The sequence below is a fragment of the Pithys albifrons genome, chromosome 5 (genome assembly GCF_047495875.1).
Source record: "Pithys albifrons albifrons isolate INPA30051 chromosome 5, PitAlb_v1, whole genome shotgun sequence".
Lineage (NCBI taxonomy): Eukaryota > Metazoa > Chordata > Aves > Passeriformes > Thamnophilidae > Pithys > Pithys albifrons.
This window is the reverse complement of record NC_092462.1, coordinates 39,078,559-39,094,700: the sequence shown is the minus strand read 5'-3', so window position 1 is coordinate 39,094,700 and position 16,142 is coordinate 39,078,559. Positions and strand designations below refer to the sequence as shown.

The 16,142-nt window shown below is 35.0% G+C and overlaps 1 protein-coding gene across 3 annotated transcripts in view; it reads left to right on the top strand.

Annotated features, from left to right (window-relative positions):
* Positions 1-13,436, top strand: part of ASB5 (ankyrin repeat and SOCS box containing 5) — a 28,176-nt gene extending 14,740 nt beyond the window's left edge. For 2 of the 3 annotated variants that reach the window (XM_071556272.1, XM_071556273.1), the window contains exons 2-7: positions 5,877-5,956; positions 7,358-7,465; positions 8,876-9,026; positions 9,161-9,295; positions 11,329-11,520; positions 12,835-13,436. In XM_071556272.1, the coding sequence (XP_071412373.1) occupies positions 5,877-5,956; positions 7,358-7,465; positions 8,876-9,026; positions 9,161-9,295; positions 11,329-11,520; positions 12,835-12,962 (794 nt within the window). In that variant the 3' untranslated portion in view covers positions 12,963-13,436. Of the gene's footprint in view, positions 1-2,628; positions 2,697-5,876; positions 5,957-7,357; positions 7,466-8,875; positions 9,027-9,160; positions 9,296-11,328; positions 11,521-12,834 lie in introns of all 3 variants that reach the window. The other variant, XM_071556274.1, reaches the window with a different exon arrangement.
* The last annotated feature ends 2,706 nt before the right edge of the window (positions 13,437-16,142 follow it).

Genomic DNA, 16,142 nt, shown 5'->3' with positions numbered 1-16,142 from the left:
AGCTGTGTTTGAACATTGCTGTTGTGATTTTTTAGGCTTTTTATAGAGTTCAGTGGCTCATTTTTCTATGTGAATAGTTTTCTAAATTGCAGTGCCACAGCACTCAACATGTTACCTGTGCCAGACTGATTTGACCCTCTAATGCATTATAACCTGGTATTTGACAGCACAGTCACATCCTGTGCTCTTCCACAAAGCCTTTGCCTTCTTTGATATGCAAGATGAATGATGTTCTCAGAAAGCATTAGGTTTATACATGGAAAAAGTACACCTCCTGTATGTTGCGAAGGTTAGAAGGCTTATAGTTGATGGTAGGGAAAAAGGATTAATGTTTTAATGTCCCTAAAAGCCAATTCTATTCTTGTATTTGCTGTGGCACCTGTGCATTTTAAGACCAAGCATCTGATCTAAAAGTTTCTTGGCTGATCATGGTTGTTATCTAAGGCTGACATTTCAGAAGCTCAGAGCTCTTGCAACCATAATTAAACTGTGCTTTTGGTGTACCCTCTCATGCTTAAGTACTCAGAAAAAATAAGCTATTAGATTGATTTTACAATTTAAGCATTACAACTCTATCTTTTGGTTCCGTAGCTATAAAGTCTTATGAATGGATCATGTTCTGTAGATTCAGCGGGGTGGGGTTGAGTTATTCAGTTCTAATTGGGAGAAGACCATGAAAAAAGCAATATAAAATTAACAATGTTATAGTGAGTTTATAGTTTGGAAAGCATGTTTTAAAAAAGGGAGACATCCTGCCAGATATGGAGGTGAAAAAAATTTTGAATGCTATTAATTGAATCCAACACCAGAATGGCAAAACTAATGTGTGATCATGTACTGTGGATGCATCATAGACAGAATTGTGCAGGAAAATAGTTTTGCTTTGTATGGTTTTTGAGAGTAGGAAATCACTGGCATTTGCATTTGGAATGAAATCCCCAGATTTTGAAAGTCTACAGTGTGATAAACACTGGAAAGTATATTGATTTGAACCAATAAAGTGTTCATTGTTTATATGCGCATATATATATATATATATATATATATATATAGATAGATAGATAGATAGATAGATAGATAGATAGATATATAGATATAGATATAGATATATGAATAAATATATAAATATATATTTATTTAGAGATAGCTATATATATAAATTAATATATAGTTTCTTAACTTTTAAATGCTTTATTTAAGATTCTTTTCAGTAGTTTTCAAAATCAAAAAAATCTGTTAGAACTTAATTACATATGCAAAATATCAGGCACTTTCAAGAACTGGAGTAAAGTGAGTCCCTTGATTTTGGGACTATAATGTTGCAGAGTTTTTCTCTTGTAGTTCTTAATCCTGTCTGTTACTCCTGTTGCCACAAACGGAAGCACTCAGAATACATCTTAAAAAATCAAAGGTAATAGTGTTGATCTTAATACATAGCATTTGTTGTTTTTGCAGAAATAAATATTAGTTACAACACTTTCCAAATACTGTGTTTCTCATCTCCCAATAATGAGCTGTGGCAGGCTTCTATTTTCAGTTCTTCTTTGATGATACTTCTTCTGAGGACTGGAACTTGATCTGTTTAGCCTTAGAGCAGTGATTTTCTTAAGTGCTGAGAGCTCTGGTATAAATATTCTCCCAATGAAGTCAGTGAGAAGACTTTCATTCATTACAGTTCTTCATTTGAAAATCCAACTTTTAATGTGCCTTTTATAATGAGTTGGATTTTTTTGTGTTTTGTTTTTTAAGACTACACAAATTTTAGAAATAAATACAAAAGGATGGTATGACTGGAGGTTATGTATGTTATGAAAATATTTTTAATTAGTATTTTACTACTCTGATGATAACTGCAGTAATGACTTAAAGATCTTTGAATGTAAAGGAATAAATTTTGTAGGAAAATTTGAGGAAAAGAACATTAATGACTTAGAAATGGATCAAAGTCAGAATTGCAAATCCCCATTTTTGGTAATTTTCACTGCTGAGAATAGCTATCAACACCCCAATTTAACAACCAAAAATTATTTTAGAATATATTTAAGGCAATAGTGAACTACTACAAGAATAAAAAAGAAACGGTTCAGTGTACAGATGAAACAGTATTTGAAACATGTTCAGAATATCTTTGTTTATTTCTTTATATATTATGAGGAAGTAGTACAATAACATAAATACATTTGGCAGTGTTTCCCTTAGAAATCTATGTACTAACACTGATTTTTGAGGATACAAAACTGTCTCCTTGCATGAAGTTTAAAAAGGGGGTTTGTTCTGCAGTTTATTCATATCAAGATTCTCTTGATTTCACTCTGAATTTCTCTTACGTTGAAATTTCCGTTAATCTTTCTTGCAAGTCAAATGCACAGATACTGGCACTTTGAGAAGTTGTTAGGTTAAAAAAATAAATGCAAAAACTTAACAGAAAGGGCCACAGTCCTTTAGCATAAGAAAAGAAATAACTTGTACACACTCATATCTTCTAAACTGTATTTACTGAAGGGTGAAAGTTCATGTTACAGGGAGCTGCTGATCTCCTTGCAGTGTATTTGTATTAAGAACAGGCCCAACTAGCAAGAGCAGAATTTTATTATTATTATTATTATTATTTTGTTTTTTATTTTCCAGATTGAAAGAAATGAGTAGGATTTATAATTGCAATTGGCTGGAAGTGCCATGGGGAGATGGAGATTTAGGTATTGTATGATGATTCGTAAATTGTTTTTAAACTTCACCTGTTAATACAGTGAATATATTTAATCTTTCTTGTTAATGCGTACAAAGCAATAACACTTTGTAATTATTTGCCCTTCTGGTAAACTATACATCAGAGAACTTGGAAGTGATGTGACTTCTGGGTATAGTTAGAAGTACTTTGTATTCAGCATAGATTAGAGACAACTGCTGTTACAGACACTAATAAATGAAAAAGTGTCTTGTTTATATTCTTATTGTTACTTTCTAAGTGAGAGACATAATAAGTTTGTGGATTAGCAAAAGGCAGCAATCTAGCAAAGATTGTAAGACACTCTTGATGTTCATTTGTGATGTGCATTTATTTTGAACATATTGTTGCCCCTGTAGCATTTAATGATGAATTACTGTGTATATTGACAAATCAGTTGGAATGTGATTTTTTCTTCCAAATTTGGTTGTCACAAAATATTTCTGCAACATTTTCTTATAGATTTTATTTGTAGTAGAGATGATACAAGCATTTTGTATTTAAAGAATTTATCAGAAACAGCTAGCTGCCAGATGCCTCTATATGAAAATAAGGATATAAGATAGGTCTTTGTGCAAAACACAGCCTACAATGGGATCTGGCATCATTTGATTCTCAAATGTCACTAATTAGCAGACTTCTTCTGGTCAATCCAAGGGGGAAGGAAGTGAAGGAAAGAAAGGTGGAAAATTGTTGTTTTCAGATCCTACAGGCATCTTTGTTCTGTTTATACAGGGCTACAAAAATATCCAAAGTGTGAGTGTATTTAATGGGCAAAAAAACTTCATTACACAATTTTACAAGATGCTTTTCTATATAATTCTTTCCCCCCCCCCCCCTTGAGTCAGATAAACTGTCAAGAGAGAGGTGTTCTCGTCTATAGAGACAAGGGAAAAAATACCAAAAGGAACATCTAAATACAGAGTTCAATTTTTTTTTTTTTTTTTTTTTTTTTTTTTAGGAATTCTTTGCAGCTGCCAGCAGGAGAACTTAATGGATTTTATGCATTTGAATTAGAATAAGTCAAATGCTTATTCAGGTACTACTGCAGAAGAAGGGTTAGGGTTTGATGAAAATACTGATAGTGATTACTCACATCAGTGTATTCTACTACAGTAGACCGAATCTATTTGAGTTTATTAGGATGACAGAGAAAATACTGGTGTTTTGTCAAAATTGAGTCTTTTCAAAATTTCTGAACTCTGTTTTTTGTGGTATAGTAGCCTTTAAAATCCCAATCACTTATGTGTTTGGGGTTTTTTTAGTTGTTATTCTGACTAACAATAAGAGTTTCAAAATGTTGCATTAAATAAACCTGAAGTAAAAAAGTACAAGGAATGATGTGTGTGCACGTGTATGTATATGCACACACAGATAATCAGAGCTTAGGGGAAATAACTCTGACAGAGTATTGGAAACTAGATCTGCCAATGGTCCATCCACTCCAACAGATCAAAGAGCACAAGGAGCTTCACACATACAGGATACGCTGACATAATAGAAATCTCCCTGCATTTTTAAAATCAGGTTTATAAAGTCTTACTCTCATACTTTTTAACTTCTGTGATCAGCTTCATGTAGTTTTATGATAATTTAAGTACCCAGCTGTGCTTTTATTTTGCTGCATTTTTGATGTCAATAGTATTCAGTAGTACTGATTTACAAAGTCAAAGTATATGTTCTCTACGATGCAGTCTTATGTCTGTAAGTTTTAGCTTCATTCACTAACACCTCTAAGAAAATGAAGGTTTTATCTAAATTTTCCTATTGTGTGCTATTTCACATGTTTTTAACTATCCCTTGATTTTATTTTCAGGTAGAGGAGCTTTAATCTTTTCAGTCATTCTTCATGTGATTTGGGGGGGTTGTTTATAGTAACCAAAAGTGTACTTTCTGAAACAGGCTAGTGAACAGAAGGGGTCCAATAGGAAACAGAAATAGAGTCTTTTTCTGGTGTGTAGTTATCTTAGAGACTGATAATTGCCAGTGACTGAGCAATAGCCTTCTCGTTTAAGATCCATTGTCTTGTCACTAAAATGCAGTAACTGGCTCTGTAGGCAGTTCCCATCCACTGCAAGGGACAAAGTCAAATAAATACCTTTACGCACTGAAGATTCATCTGCTGATGTTACCAGTTCATCATACTTAGTTAATTCTCTCCATGTTTCTTCTGGGATTTTGGAGGGCTTGGTATAACTCACAGGATTGTATTAGTATTGTACAGTTCCAGTGATTTTCTTCTTACAGGAATAAATACTGCTAATTCATAATACATTTTGAAGATGGTTCTTCCTTGTACAGTCTCTCAAGACTCGATTTACAAAATTCATGCAATAAATCAGTATCAGCTATGCCTGCAACCCTGAATGGCTAGAAGGGACCTGTCAGTATCTAGTCTTCTAGAGGAAAGGGTGGGTCCTTCACCAAGAGCTGCAGGATTATTTTGGAACCTGGGCTGGGAGTTACAGGAGGGTATGTGTGTGAAGACAGGGTTGTTGTTGGGTTTCTGTTATGTTTTTCTCCTTCCTTTTTTTGGGTGATAAAGGCATGAAAAAAAAAAGCCAGCTTTTACAGTAAGCATATCTAATTGGTTTTAGGCCTAATAGCTTATGGAATTAGAACTTAATATTTTATTTCTACTGTAATAATTGTTTAAGTGTGGTTTTGCTGTATTTCTCTCCTTGCACTTGTGTAGTAACTTCAAATTAATCTTATCACACATAAGGATTTTCATATACATCAGCTTCTTCCTGACTTCTTCAGGCAGGATTTTGTCTGGTGTAAGTTCAAATAATGTTTATATACCAGCTACAAAAATAAGTTATATTACTTGTATTAAAAATAAACAATGCAAAAATAGAAGTGGAAAATATGGTAATTGATGAATTTACTAAATCAGATTACTGAAATCAATATCTCAATATTTTTTCTCTGTACCACATAATCATTTATTAGATATGTTTGCCATTAATAATAGAGCTGTTTTTATTGTTTAGAAATTGATCATTTGAAGTATAGTCTCTAACGAGGAAAAATTAATTTCATAGAACAATTGACTTCATTCTGTGCATTATACTTTCTGCTTTGCTCTGTGCATTCCAAACCTCTTATAATTCATATGGTTTATTAAATAAATGTTGTTATTATATAGGTTCTTGGGCAGATCGCTCACCTTTGCATGAGGCAGCCAGTCAAGGACGTCTTCTTTCTCTAAAGACTTTATTGTCACAGGTGAAGGCTGTGTTCTTACAATTGCTTTTATTTTTAATGTTACCTAATTTCTCATCATAGATTATAAATGCAGATTTAGTATGCTTTCTTTGCATTTCTTCACTTGAAATTTTCAGAGCAATGTAGGGATTTTTCATATTAAAATGTATAAGTATTTAAAATATTTCCTCTGTAACTTTTAACCTCCCTCCCAAAAAAGAAGCAAAACTTACCAAAAGTTGTGTCTAAAGTATATCTTCTCCTCTTGCATGCTATAAATCAAGGTAGCTCCTCTACTTTAAGACCTTGGGTAAACAGAGCTTGTCAGGAATCACAAAATCATAGAATCAGCTAGGTTGGAATAGACCTCTGGGATCGTTGAGTCCAATCTTTGACTGAACACCACCCTGCCTACTGGACTATGGCACCAAGTGCCACGTCCAGTCTTTCCTTAAACACCTCCAGGGACAGTGACTCTATGACCTCCCTGGGCAGCCCATTCCAATGTCCGATCACTCTCTCTGTAAGGAACTTCTTCCTATGTCCAACCTAAACCTCCTCTGGCGCAGCTTAAGGCTGTGTGCTCTTGTTCTACTGCATATTGCTTGGGAAAAGAGACCAACCCCACCCCACTACAACTTTCGGGCAGTTGTAGAGAGCCATAAAGTTTCCCCTGAGCCTCCTCCAGGCTGACCAACCACAGCTCCTTCAGCTGCTCCTCACGGGACTTGTACTCCAGGAAGATACTAGTTAACAGGAAGAATCACTGAAAGATTATAGGTTTTTCATAGTTGTCATTAAAATAAAAATAATATTTTGTTAATAGCCAAGGGAGAGGCTGTAAATTGCTAAATTTTAATATTACAGTATTGTCCTTTCAGCTGTTTTAATATTGACTAATTATACTACAGATCCCATTTCATGAACTGAAATAGATAAAATTATTAGTTCTTAAGAATCAAGCAACATGTACTGCAAAAATTTTCAAGGGCTTGATGATTTTATCAATCCACTAAATGTTTTCTTTGCTAAAATTCATGGTTTTGAATATTTCAAACCTTAAATCAGAGAATCATTCAAACAGGAGAGTTTACACTTAGGTCCTCATTGTGTTTTAAAGATCACCAAGAGTGGAGATGCACCAATGTCTGTGAACTCCTTTCTCAGGGTTCCATTGTCCTCACAGTTAAAGTTTTGTCCATATAACTAATTGGAATATTTTTTATAAAAAAGAAAAAAGCTTTTATTCTGTTGTACACTGATTAATGAAAGACTCTATATGCTTACTGAGGATTTACTTATTGGAAGTTAAGTTTTAAGCTTATCTACATTATTGTAAACTATTCATATTAACAGTAGTGTGAGGGAACGTCTCTTAATAGCTTTTGTATGATCTTTAAATGTCATTCACATCTCTTTTAGGGCTACAATGTAGACACACTAACAATCGACCAAGTAACTCCACTTCATGAAGCCTGCCTGGGAGATCATGTAGGATGTGCAAGAATCCTCCTTGAAGCAGGAGCAAATGTAAGGCTTTGGGTTTTTAATTTTTTTAGTATAAAGTCCAATGCTAATTGTGGTCTAACTGAAAAGGGTATGTTCGTTGATTTTTATTTTTAATTGGTATTTCTCTCTACTCATCCTGTGGGTTGTGTTCATCTCATTTAATTACAATGAGCTGCCATCTGAATACTAGCAAAGGAAAGTGATGGGCGGAAACTGAGACAGAGTAATGAATTGGAGAAAATCTGTTATTCATGTGTTCATGTGTTATTTCTCTTCTAAAATGTGAAATGCATTCCTCTCCTTTACTGGGTTTCTTTTGTTTTGAGTGGCTCTCAGGAGACTGTTCTTTTAATCTTCAGAATATCTGTTGTCACACTGCACTGTGCTCTTAAAATTTTTTGGTCTGAGTACAAAAAAAGCACTGCCTCTATTCTGTACTGACATAGGTTGTCTTATCTTTTATCCCATAACAAAAATGAGATTTTTATAGATCGCTTTCACTACAAGTTCTGCTGACATCAGAGTTCAAATGCATAGCTTCCCAAGTCTCTGCTCTTTGTAATGGAAATATTTACTGCCCTTATAATTTAGGTTTCAAAACCATTTAGAATATGTTTATTTTATTACAAAAAAAAAATCCCAAACATAAGATATTTTGAAAAACAGTTCCTCTCCACTTTAGCTAGCACAAGGATTCTAAAGGTAGAAAACTATAGACACTTTAGATAAAACTGTTCATTTTCACACCTGATTTATTTTTAGTACTTGTAATGGTTTTGGTGGGTTTGGGGGTTCATGAAAGAGGATAGCTGAGAGTCCTGGAAGGAGCCCTCTCCTAACACCTGTGCTCTTTCCTTTAGTATTATTAGCCCTCACAAACTTGCCTAGTTTCTCCCCTTATTCTCTCGCACTGGAAATACTCAGTTAACCAGTGAGGTGATGAGGTTGGTATAAAACAGTGAGCCTATGCTATTAGCTTTGCCACCATCCTGTAAAATATCATTCCAACATGGAGACTAAAACTACAGAAGAAAATTACAAATAACTGTCACATTTAATAGGGACTTGCCAGAGCTGTGAAGAGAAGGTCCTTGTTAACCTGTTACTATCAAAGTGTTGATTTTCTGTGTCACTGAAACAAGATCTGTGCAATGACTTTTGAAAATTGTTTACTACCCAAATGTCAATGTGTGCTCTTTAGTACTCCTGGTATATTTTGGTTTATTCAATGTAGTTTAACAAGAATATAAGTAAACTAATTTCAACTGAGAGGACTGGTATGAGGAAGACAGTAGCACAGGGACTGGTCAGTTAAACTGTAATTCTAACTAGTGATTGTTTTTGGTATTTTAATGCAATTTCTAACTATTTCCTGTTTAAAAGTCTACGTTTCTTTCAATTCTGTTCTTAAATAGACTTTATATATTCTAGGTAAATGCCACAACAATTGATGGAGTGACACCTTTATTTAATGCCTGTTCAAGAGGCAGTGCAGCATGTGCTGAGCTCCTGTTACAGTACGGTGCCAAAGCCCAGTGGGAGTCTTGTCTGCCATCGCCAACTCATGAAGCAGCCAGCAGAGGTAAGAAATTACCTGCTGCATAAACATGGAGCAGTGGACCAATGTCTCACTAACAGCATTAAGGAATATGTGCAGTTTTGTCTATGAGACTGCTTATTGAAGAGAGCAAACCCTGTTGTTCTTTGTATTGAAAGGTCACAGCGAATGTCTGGAGGTACTGATATCCTGGGGTATAGATGTTGACCAAGACCTTCCACATTTAGGAACACCTCTCTATGTAGCTTGTGTTTCACAGCAGATCCATTGTATTAGAAAGCTTCTTTATGCAGGTATGTCACGATTTAAACAAAACTATTACTAGTCTGTAAAATAAGCATACTGTACTTGCCTTTAAAATCAGCTCTGCTCAGTCAGTGGAATTAGAATACTTGCTTGCAGGGCGCTACTTCAAATTTTATGCTGTAATGCATGTTTTTTTATAATAAATTCCTATAACTTTCATTTTTTGGTGTTATAGTGAGCATATGAGTGAAAAAGGAAGCAAGACCAGTAAGAATGGATGTTCACCATTTTTAGCAGCTATTACAGCTTTGTAGGTGTTCATGTTCTGTAGGAAAAACAAGGGTAAAAAATCAGCTTTGAGAAAGGAATTTTATATAGTAATCATTTAAATTTCAACAGAGCTATTTTAGCAATGTAGTCCCACACATTTTCATTCTTCAGAATATTCTGATTGGTCTTTTCACAAGGCAGAGAGGCTGAGTTGCTGAGGGAAGAGGTGAGGTAAAAGGCATTTGATCCTAAATTTCAAAATTTCCTAAATTTCATTATTTATTTAATCAATGGGAAAGACATGTTGGAGGTTTGTTCTGTTTCAGCACAAGTCCAGCGAAAGGGGGCATAGCTACAGGATCATTTGCTACGTTTCAGGTAATGACATACAGGGCTTTCATGTCCTGCGGCACAATGAACAAAAATATGTATATATGAATAATTCAGCCTTGCTATCACTGCACCAGAATTGTTTTTCTAGTTGATTGCATGCTATATTTAGAACTTAAACAAACAGTTAAATTGCTTCTCATTGAGTCAGTCTCCTTGGATGATTAATTATCCTATGTCAAGAATTTTTATGTTTAAGAACAGCAAAAGTATAATTATCGTATTTTTGGATTCAAATACTACCATACATAAGAAAGAGTGGTAGAAGGGCAGATTCTACATTTGCCCATTTCCTGGAGTAGAAAAGGACATGTAAATGGAGAATACAAATAACTACTTATTTGTCTAATTTTTTTTAATATTTTATTGGTTTATGAGAATGAATTAGAAGTTGAGAAGCAAATAGACAGTGAAATAAGCAAGAAAACAGTACTGTGGAAGTATTCTCAAATTGTTAATATTGAGACCAGTGAGTTAGTCAGGCTTCAAATCTAATTGCTAGGCCTGTGACATCATTAAGTTATTTTGCCCAAATGGGAATTTAAAAGTCAAAAACTGTTGATTTGGGGAGTAAAATTGGTACAGAGCTAATTTTGGTCTCACAAGATCAGTAAATCTCTCTCAAGAAGTCAGGGTTTCTCTTCTGCTAGAATAGTCTAGAAAACTGTTGGGATAAATTCAGTTTTAGGGGAATAAACCTTGCCAGTAAGGGAAATTCTTCTATACTGGCTAGTTTGGTTTAACTCTTGTATAGATATTTTTCTTGAATGTGAATGCATTATTGTACAATAATTTAATCACTTTTAATTTAAAATAAGTTAACAATTCCTTATTAATACAAAAGTGTAATAATTAGAATTCAATGAGTTGGGAGAATTAATGGTATGAGTTTTTTTCCCCCTATAAGCTTTCTTGACACTTTAAGTCCTTTATAAAAAAAAAATCCTTGATCTAGGTTGGATGGGATGGGAGTCTATTTCAAACCTTTTGCCAGCTTCAACACATGAAAAATTATAAAGCATCATAGCTGCATTCCTTGTTGAGTTGGTGTACTTATGAATATACACATACAAAATTTCAATTCAGTGATTTTTTTTTCAAAATAAGGAAAGAATAATTTTTATGTAGTGCAAATTTTCTTAAATGTGTACAAAAAACTACTTTTTATAATTAGGGCAACAATGATGCTCATGTGACCTGATTTGATTTTTCTGTTTATCTAGTTGTACTTAGGTAATAAAATATAAGATAAAAAAAGCCTATTGATATGATTAGCTATAGTTCTATGCAATAGAATTAATACAGTGGCTAAATGCACTGTTGCATTCTAGGACATTGAGAGTTTTTGTTTGTTTTGTAGCCTCATCTTTACTCAATGACAATCTCTTCTGACATCTCTTTATGTGCATCTACCCACCAGGTGCCAATGTGCAGAAAGGAAAGCATTTGCAAACTCCACTCCATGCTGCTGCCCAGCATACTAGTACAGAGATCGTAAACTTACTCCTTGAATTTGGGGCAGACATAAATGCCAAAAATTCAGATTTTGAGAGGCCTGTTGATTTAGCTGCTCCAAGCAGTTTAGTGGAGAGACTGCTGCTCTTCCATGAATGTAAGTTTTACATCTGTGTTTTTCCAACAAAACCCCCACAACCCAACAACCTAAACAACCCATGTTATAGAAGCTACATGGTGCTTTATGAAATGAATATATTAGCATTCGGGTAATTTCTTTTTCAACTATAAAAATACTCAGGAATATTTAGTCATAGGCCAGAGCCATTGACCAAGCAGCATCAGAATTTATACAAGCCAAAAAAGTATAATCCTGTTTGTTAGGTGTTTACACAAGTAGACATTAAAGCTACATTTTTATTGACTTTTACAGACCTTGTTAAAAAGAAACAGTATTTAAATTTCAGATTAAAAATATATTTCATTCTGGTCAGCTGTCACAATATTTGTAAAAATATATTTTAAAGTGCATATAAAGGACATTATTTTGATTGTGATCAAAAAGCATAAAAAGTTTCATTTTCTAAATTTTTTTTATGAAATTGTAAGAACCTGAGAAATAGGAGTTGACATTTAAGAGTCCCTCAAAACTCTTAAAGGTCTGTTGCCTTGGAGAGAGAGAGAATATCCCTAAGGGAACTGGATTTGTCCAGACTGACTTATGTGTAATGTAAAAATAAGCCACAAGAGAAAGAAACTATTTCATTAACCATGGGCATCTCTTTAGAGGTGAACTGATGAGTAAACCTGATTCATGTTTTCCTCAAGAAAACAACTCTGTAGTCTGAATGCTATTAGCAAAACCCCTTTAAAAACTGTTGGTTTCCAAACATTTACAAAGACTAGTACTATTCTTGAAAGTCAGAGCAAATGTCAAAAAAAAATAATTGGCATGAAACACATATGAATTTTTTATTGTCCAGAGAAAACAGCAATGTTGATTCTGAGGGAGTGGGGGGCAGAGGGATAAAGGCATTAGGATGAACTAGTAAGATCACTAAACATGATCCAGGATCTCAAGGTATTTTGCCTGCTTATTCTTGTTGCAGTGATGCACCAGTAGTGCAGCTTGTACTGCTGTAGCAGGTATGTCACCTGTTCTCTGAATAATAAAAAAGAAAAACAAAAAAACACCACCCGGCAGTTTTTAAAGTTATTGACATCAGCTATTTTCTGGGAGCAGATTTTTCAATTTAAAAACACTGACCTTACTTTTTTTTAGTATTTCAGCAGCCCCAGTCTTTATCTTTGAGGACAGAAAGGCAATGAAGGACAAGGAAATAAGAAAAAGGCCAAATTTTCAAAATGTGACTTTTTTAAAAAAAAATCTCATTACTGTGCAAGACTGATGTAAGACAAAGTCCTGGCTTTTATAGTTGTGCAATTAAACTCCTTTCTTTGTTGTTTGCAGCCACACCATCTTCTCTTTGTCAGCTCTGTCGACTATGTATCCGAAATTACATAGGAAGAGCTAGACTGCATCTTGTTCCACAACTCCAGTTGCCAACAATATTGAAGAATTTCTTACAGTACAGATAACATAGCAATTAAGTGTTAGAAACTTAAATAGCAAGTACTTTTTCATCTCTCTGTTTATTGTACATTTTATCTAAAAAACTGCTGGCCGGAAAAAGAGCCTTTTGCATATTGCTTAAAAAAATTGTATCATTGACATCTGGTGTTGGTAATGTAATAGTAATTGGGAGCCATTCAGCAACTAGTACCAAGGTGCTAATAAAGCTGAATTGAGTAAGTGTGCTGATACTCTGGGACATGATTATATAGCTTTACATTACTATTGAATAGCTTTAGTGCTGTTAATTTTGTGTTTTTATTTTTAAAATCTCTTTGATACACCTGAACCACAAAGGGTTTCTTCATTATTATTTGTTAAGTTTGTCCACTTGGAGTCAGTATTTTATGTGTTTTTAAATTTCTGTTGTTCATGTATCTAAAAATACTTGGTGATAGATGCACTATATACATTGATAAAAATAAAATGATTGGATGTCAACTTTTTTTCTTCTTCTTTAAATAGACGATTTATTAATCACTGTGAAAAACTTCCCTTTATTCTTCCTCACTGCCTGTGCTGGAATTGGAATTAAGCTCCTGGGAACATTAACTCAATTTTTACATAATCTCTTTATTTGTACAATTAGTAACTTTAAAAATTCCAGAGGAATATTTCTTAAAAGCCTTAATGCTGAGACACTTTTGATCTCCTCTTGTAAAACAAAATTACATGGGCTCTTTCCTTATCTTTTCTTAACAATGCTGTATCACAACTCCAAGGCATATTTGCCTCAGAGAAAGGCATATTTTAACATGCAGTGTATCTGTGAGGTTTCTAAAGGCATATTGTGGGGATGTGGACATTGAATCTTTAAGCTCAAGTTCAGGAGGTTGAATGCAAGGTTCTATAAATACATCAGTTCTCTGAATCAGGATGGGTACGCTTTTGAAAGGACATTAATTCCCTTGCTGTCTGGTTTATAAACAATTTCCCAGCTCCAAAAATCATTTTGCTAAATCCCAGAATGCTTTAGCAGGCTCGTCTGTGATGGTTGAAATTTTATTGTTCAACTCTAGAAAGAGAAGGAATGCTGGCACAGACATTAGAAAACCCCAAGGATTTCTGCTTCACTCCATGCCCTTGCATTTTGAGGATTGCCAGTCTTGTCAAAAAAGTGACCTGACTGCACTGAAATGCAGCGCTTCTCCTTTCCATCTTCTCATTTGATGTTCCTTTGAGAACATATTACTTTCTCAATGACTGGCACTCAATTCCTGCACACCAATGCAGGAACACCTGAAAATTTGCCACTTGCCCTTAGTGATTCACCCTGTTCCATTTCTTTTCAGTGACTCCTTTCTGTATTTTTGTTCCTACTGGAAAGATACTAAGTGAGGAACTAACTATAGAGGAAGCTTTCACCAAGAGGAATGCTTACTCAGTTGCTAAATTATACCTGCCTAATAAAAAATGCAGCTGTCTGGCACTTGCTCTTGTTAAATAATCTTAATTTGCTTCTGTTCCCTGCAAAAACTCTAGGTAGGGGTCTCTTCTGAAGTCCCTGTAAAGTCAAAGGCAAGTACAAGGGCTGCCTGGGAGTCAGTAACATACAGACTGTAATGGAGCGAATCAGGTGGTTTTGGTTTTGGTCCAGAAACCCTCACTTTGTGCTTTTATGCACAATACCATTACTGTGTATTACCTCGACAAACAAGCCAACTTCCAATCACCGAGCTAACCATGGCATGTTGAACTTCTCTATGCAGAATGAGATAATTTAGATCCTTACCTTCAGGTTTTCAAGTTTGACTCAGACAGGGTGTCAAAAAAAGCTCTCATGTTCCATACATTAAGAACAGTTTTGAGCAAGCATGGCTATTCTGCAAAACACCTGTTCAAAACACAGCTAGATAACGTTAGAAGTTTTGCTAAGAGTCACATCAGAGTCCAAGCCATCTCACTGTAAATAGGTGTGTCCCTGCTCTTGTGGCATTTGCAGTGTCTATTCCCACCATTCCCACTGATCCTTGCCCCTATCCAAAGAGCAGACAAGACCATCTTTGTAGTTTACAGGGATTTGGTACTGCTTTTTCAGCAGTTCTACAGAATGGTAGACTAGTTGAAAGAAATGGGCTTGTGGTAATATTATGACTTTAATCTTGGGTGAGATGTAGTTCTCAACCTAAACTTTAATCTTCTGCTACCAAATAATTACACGAAAACGTGAATTATTTTGGCAAGCTGAGCCAAGTGGGATGGGGCATCACTTCTGTTACTATGTAACAAGGGAAAACAAAAACAGGGAGTGCATTTTGTTGCCCTGTCAGGACTATGCCCTGGAACACATCTCAGGCAGATCAGAGCATGCCAATGCCACATACCAAAAATACACAGCAATGAACTACCTGACATTACTATATGGTAAAATCCCTTCCAAAACTGATCCTTGGTTTAACCAGAAATTAAACGAAACAGGTTTGTTACTCTTCTCATGCTGTGAGGGCCCTATTCTTACTATGAAATAATTGTTAAATTATGTATTAAAATACAGGATCTGAAGCAAATATTGACTCAGGTCAGAGCCCTGTTAAAGACTACTACAGCACACCCTAGTTTAGAAGGAGCATTCTTTACAGGGTGGAATAGCTCTTATTATATAAATTGTTATACCACTAAAAAAGTATCATAAGACTCTTTCATTTAAAAAAATACAAAATAAGAAGAAAATTAAAAACAGTGTAATATGCATCAATTCTGGAAAGAAATCCAATGATGAAATCCTCCAGACATGCTGAAAAAGCGCGCTGGAGACAACAGGAGGTACCGCGCTGGGGGGGCCACTTGGTCCTACCTTGCCCAGTCCAGGCCTCACTGCAGCCATGCCAGGGGCAGCCCTGCACAGGGTATAACAACGTGTGAGGAAAAGCCACAAGTCAGAACAGCTGTACGTGAAATTTTCACCAAATCAGAAAGTGTACTTCATGCTCTGACCCATGTGCAAATGCATACTGGTCTTCAGCACTGCTGTGGTGAATCTGCTTCCTGCTCCGTGTTCTTTGTAACTTTTATCTAGAGCAAGGATGATCCTGGATTTCATTTCTTCCTACAAAAATGTGTAAGCTTCAAGTTTTTAAGAAAACCTCACGCCTGTTCTGAGAAAGGTATCTACACTCTGTTTTCTGTGTCAAGAATGAAGTGAGTTT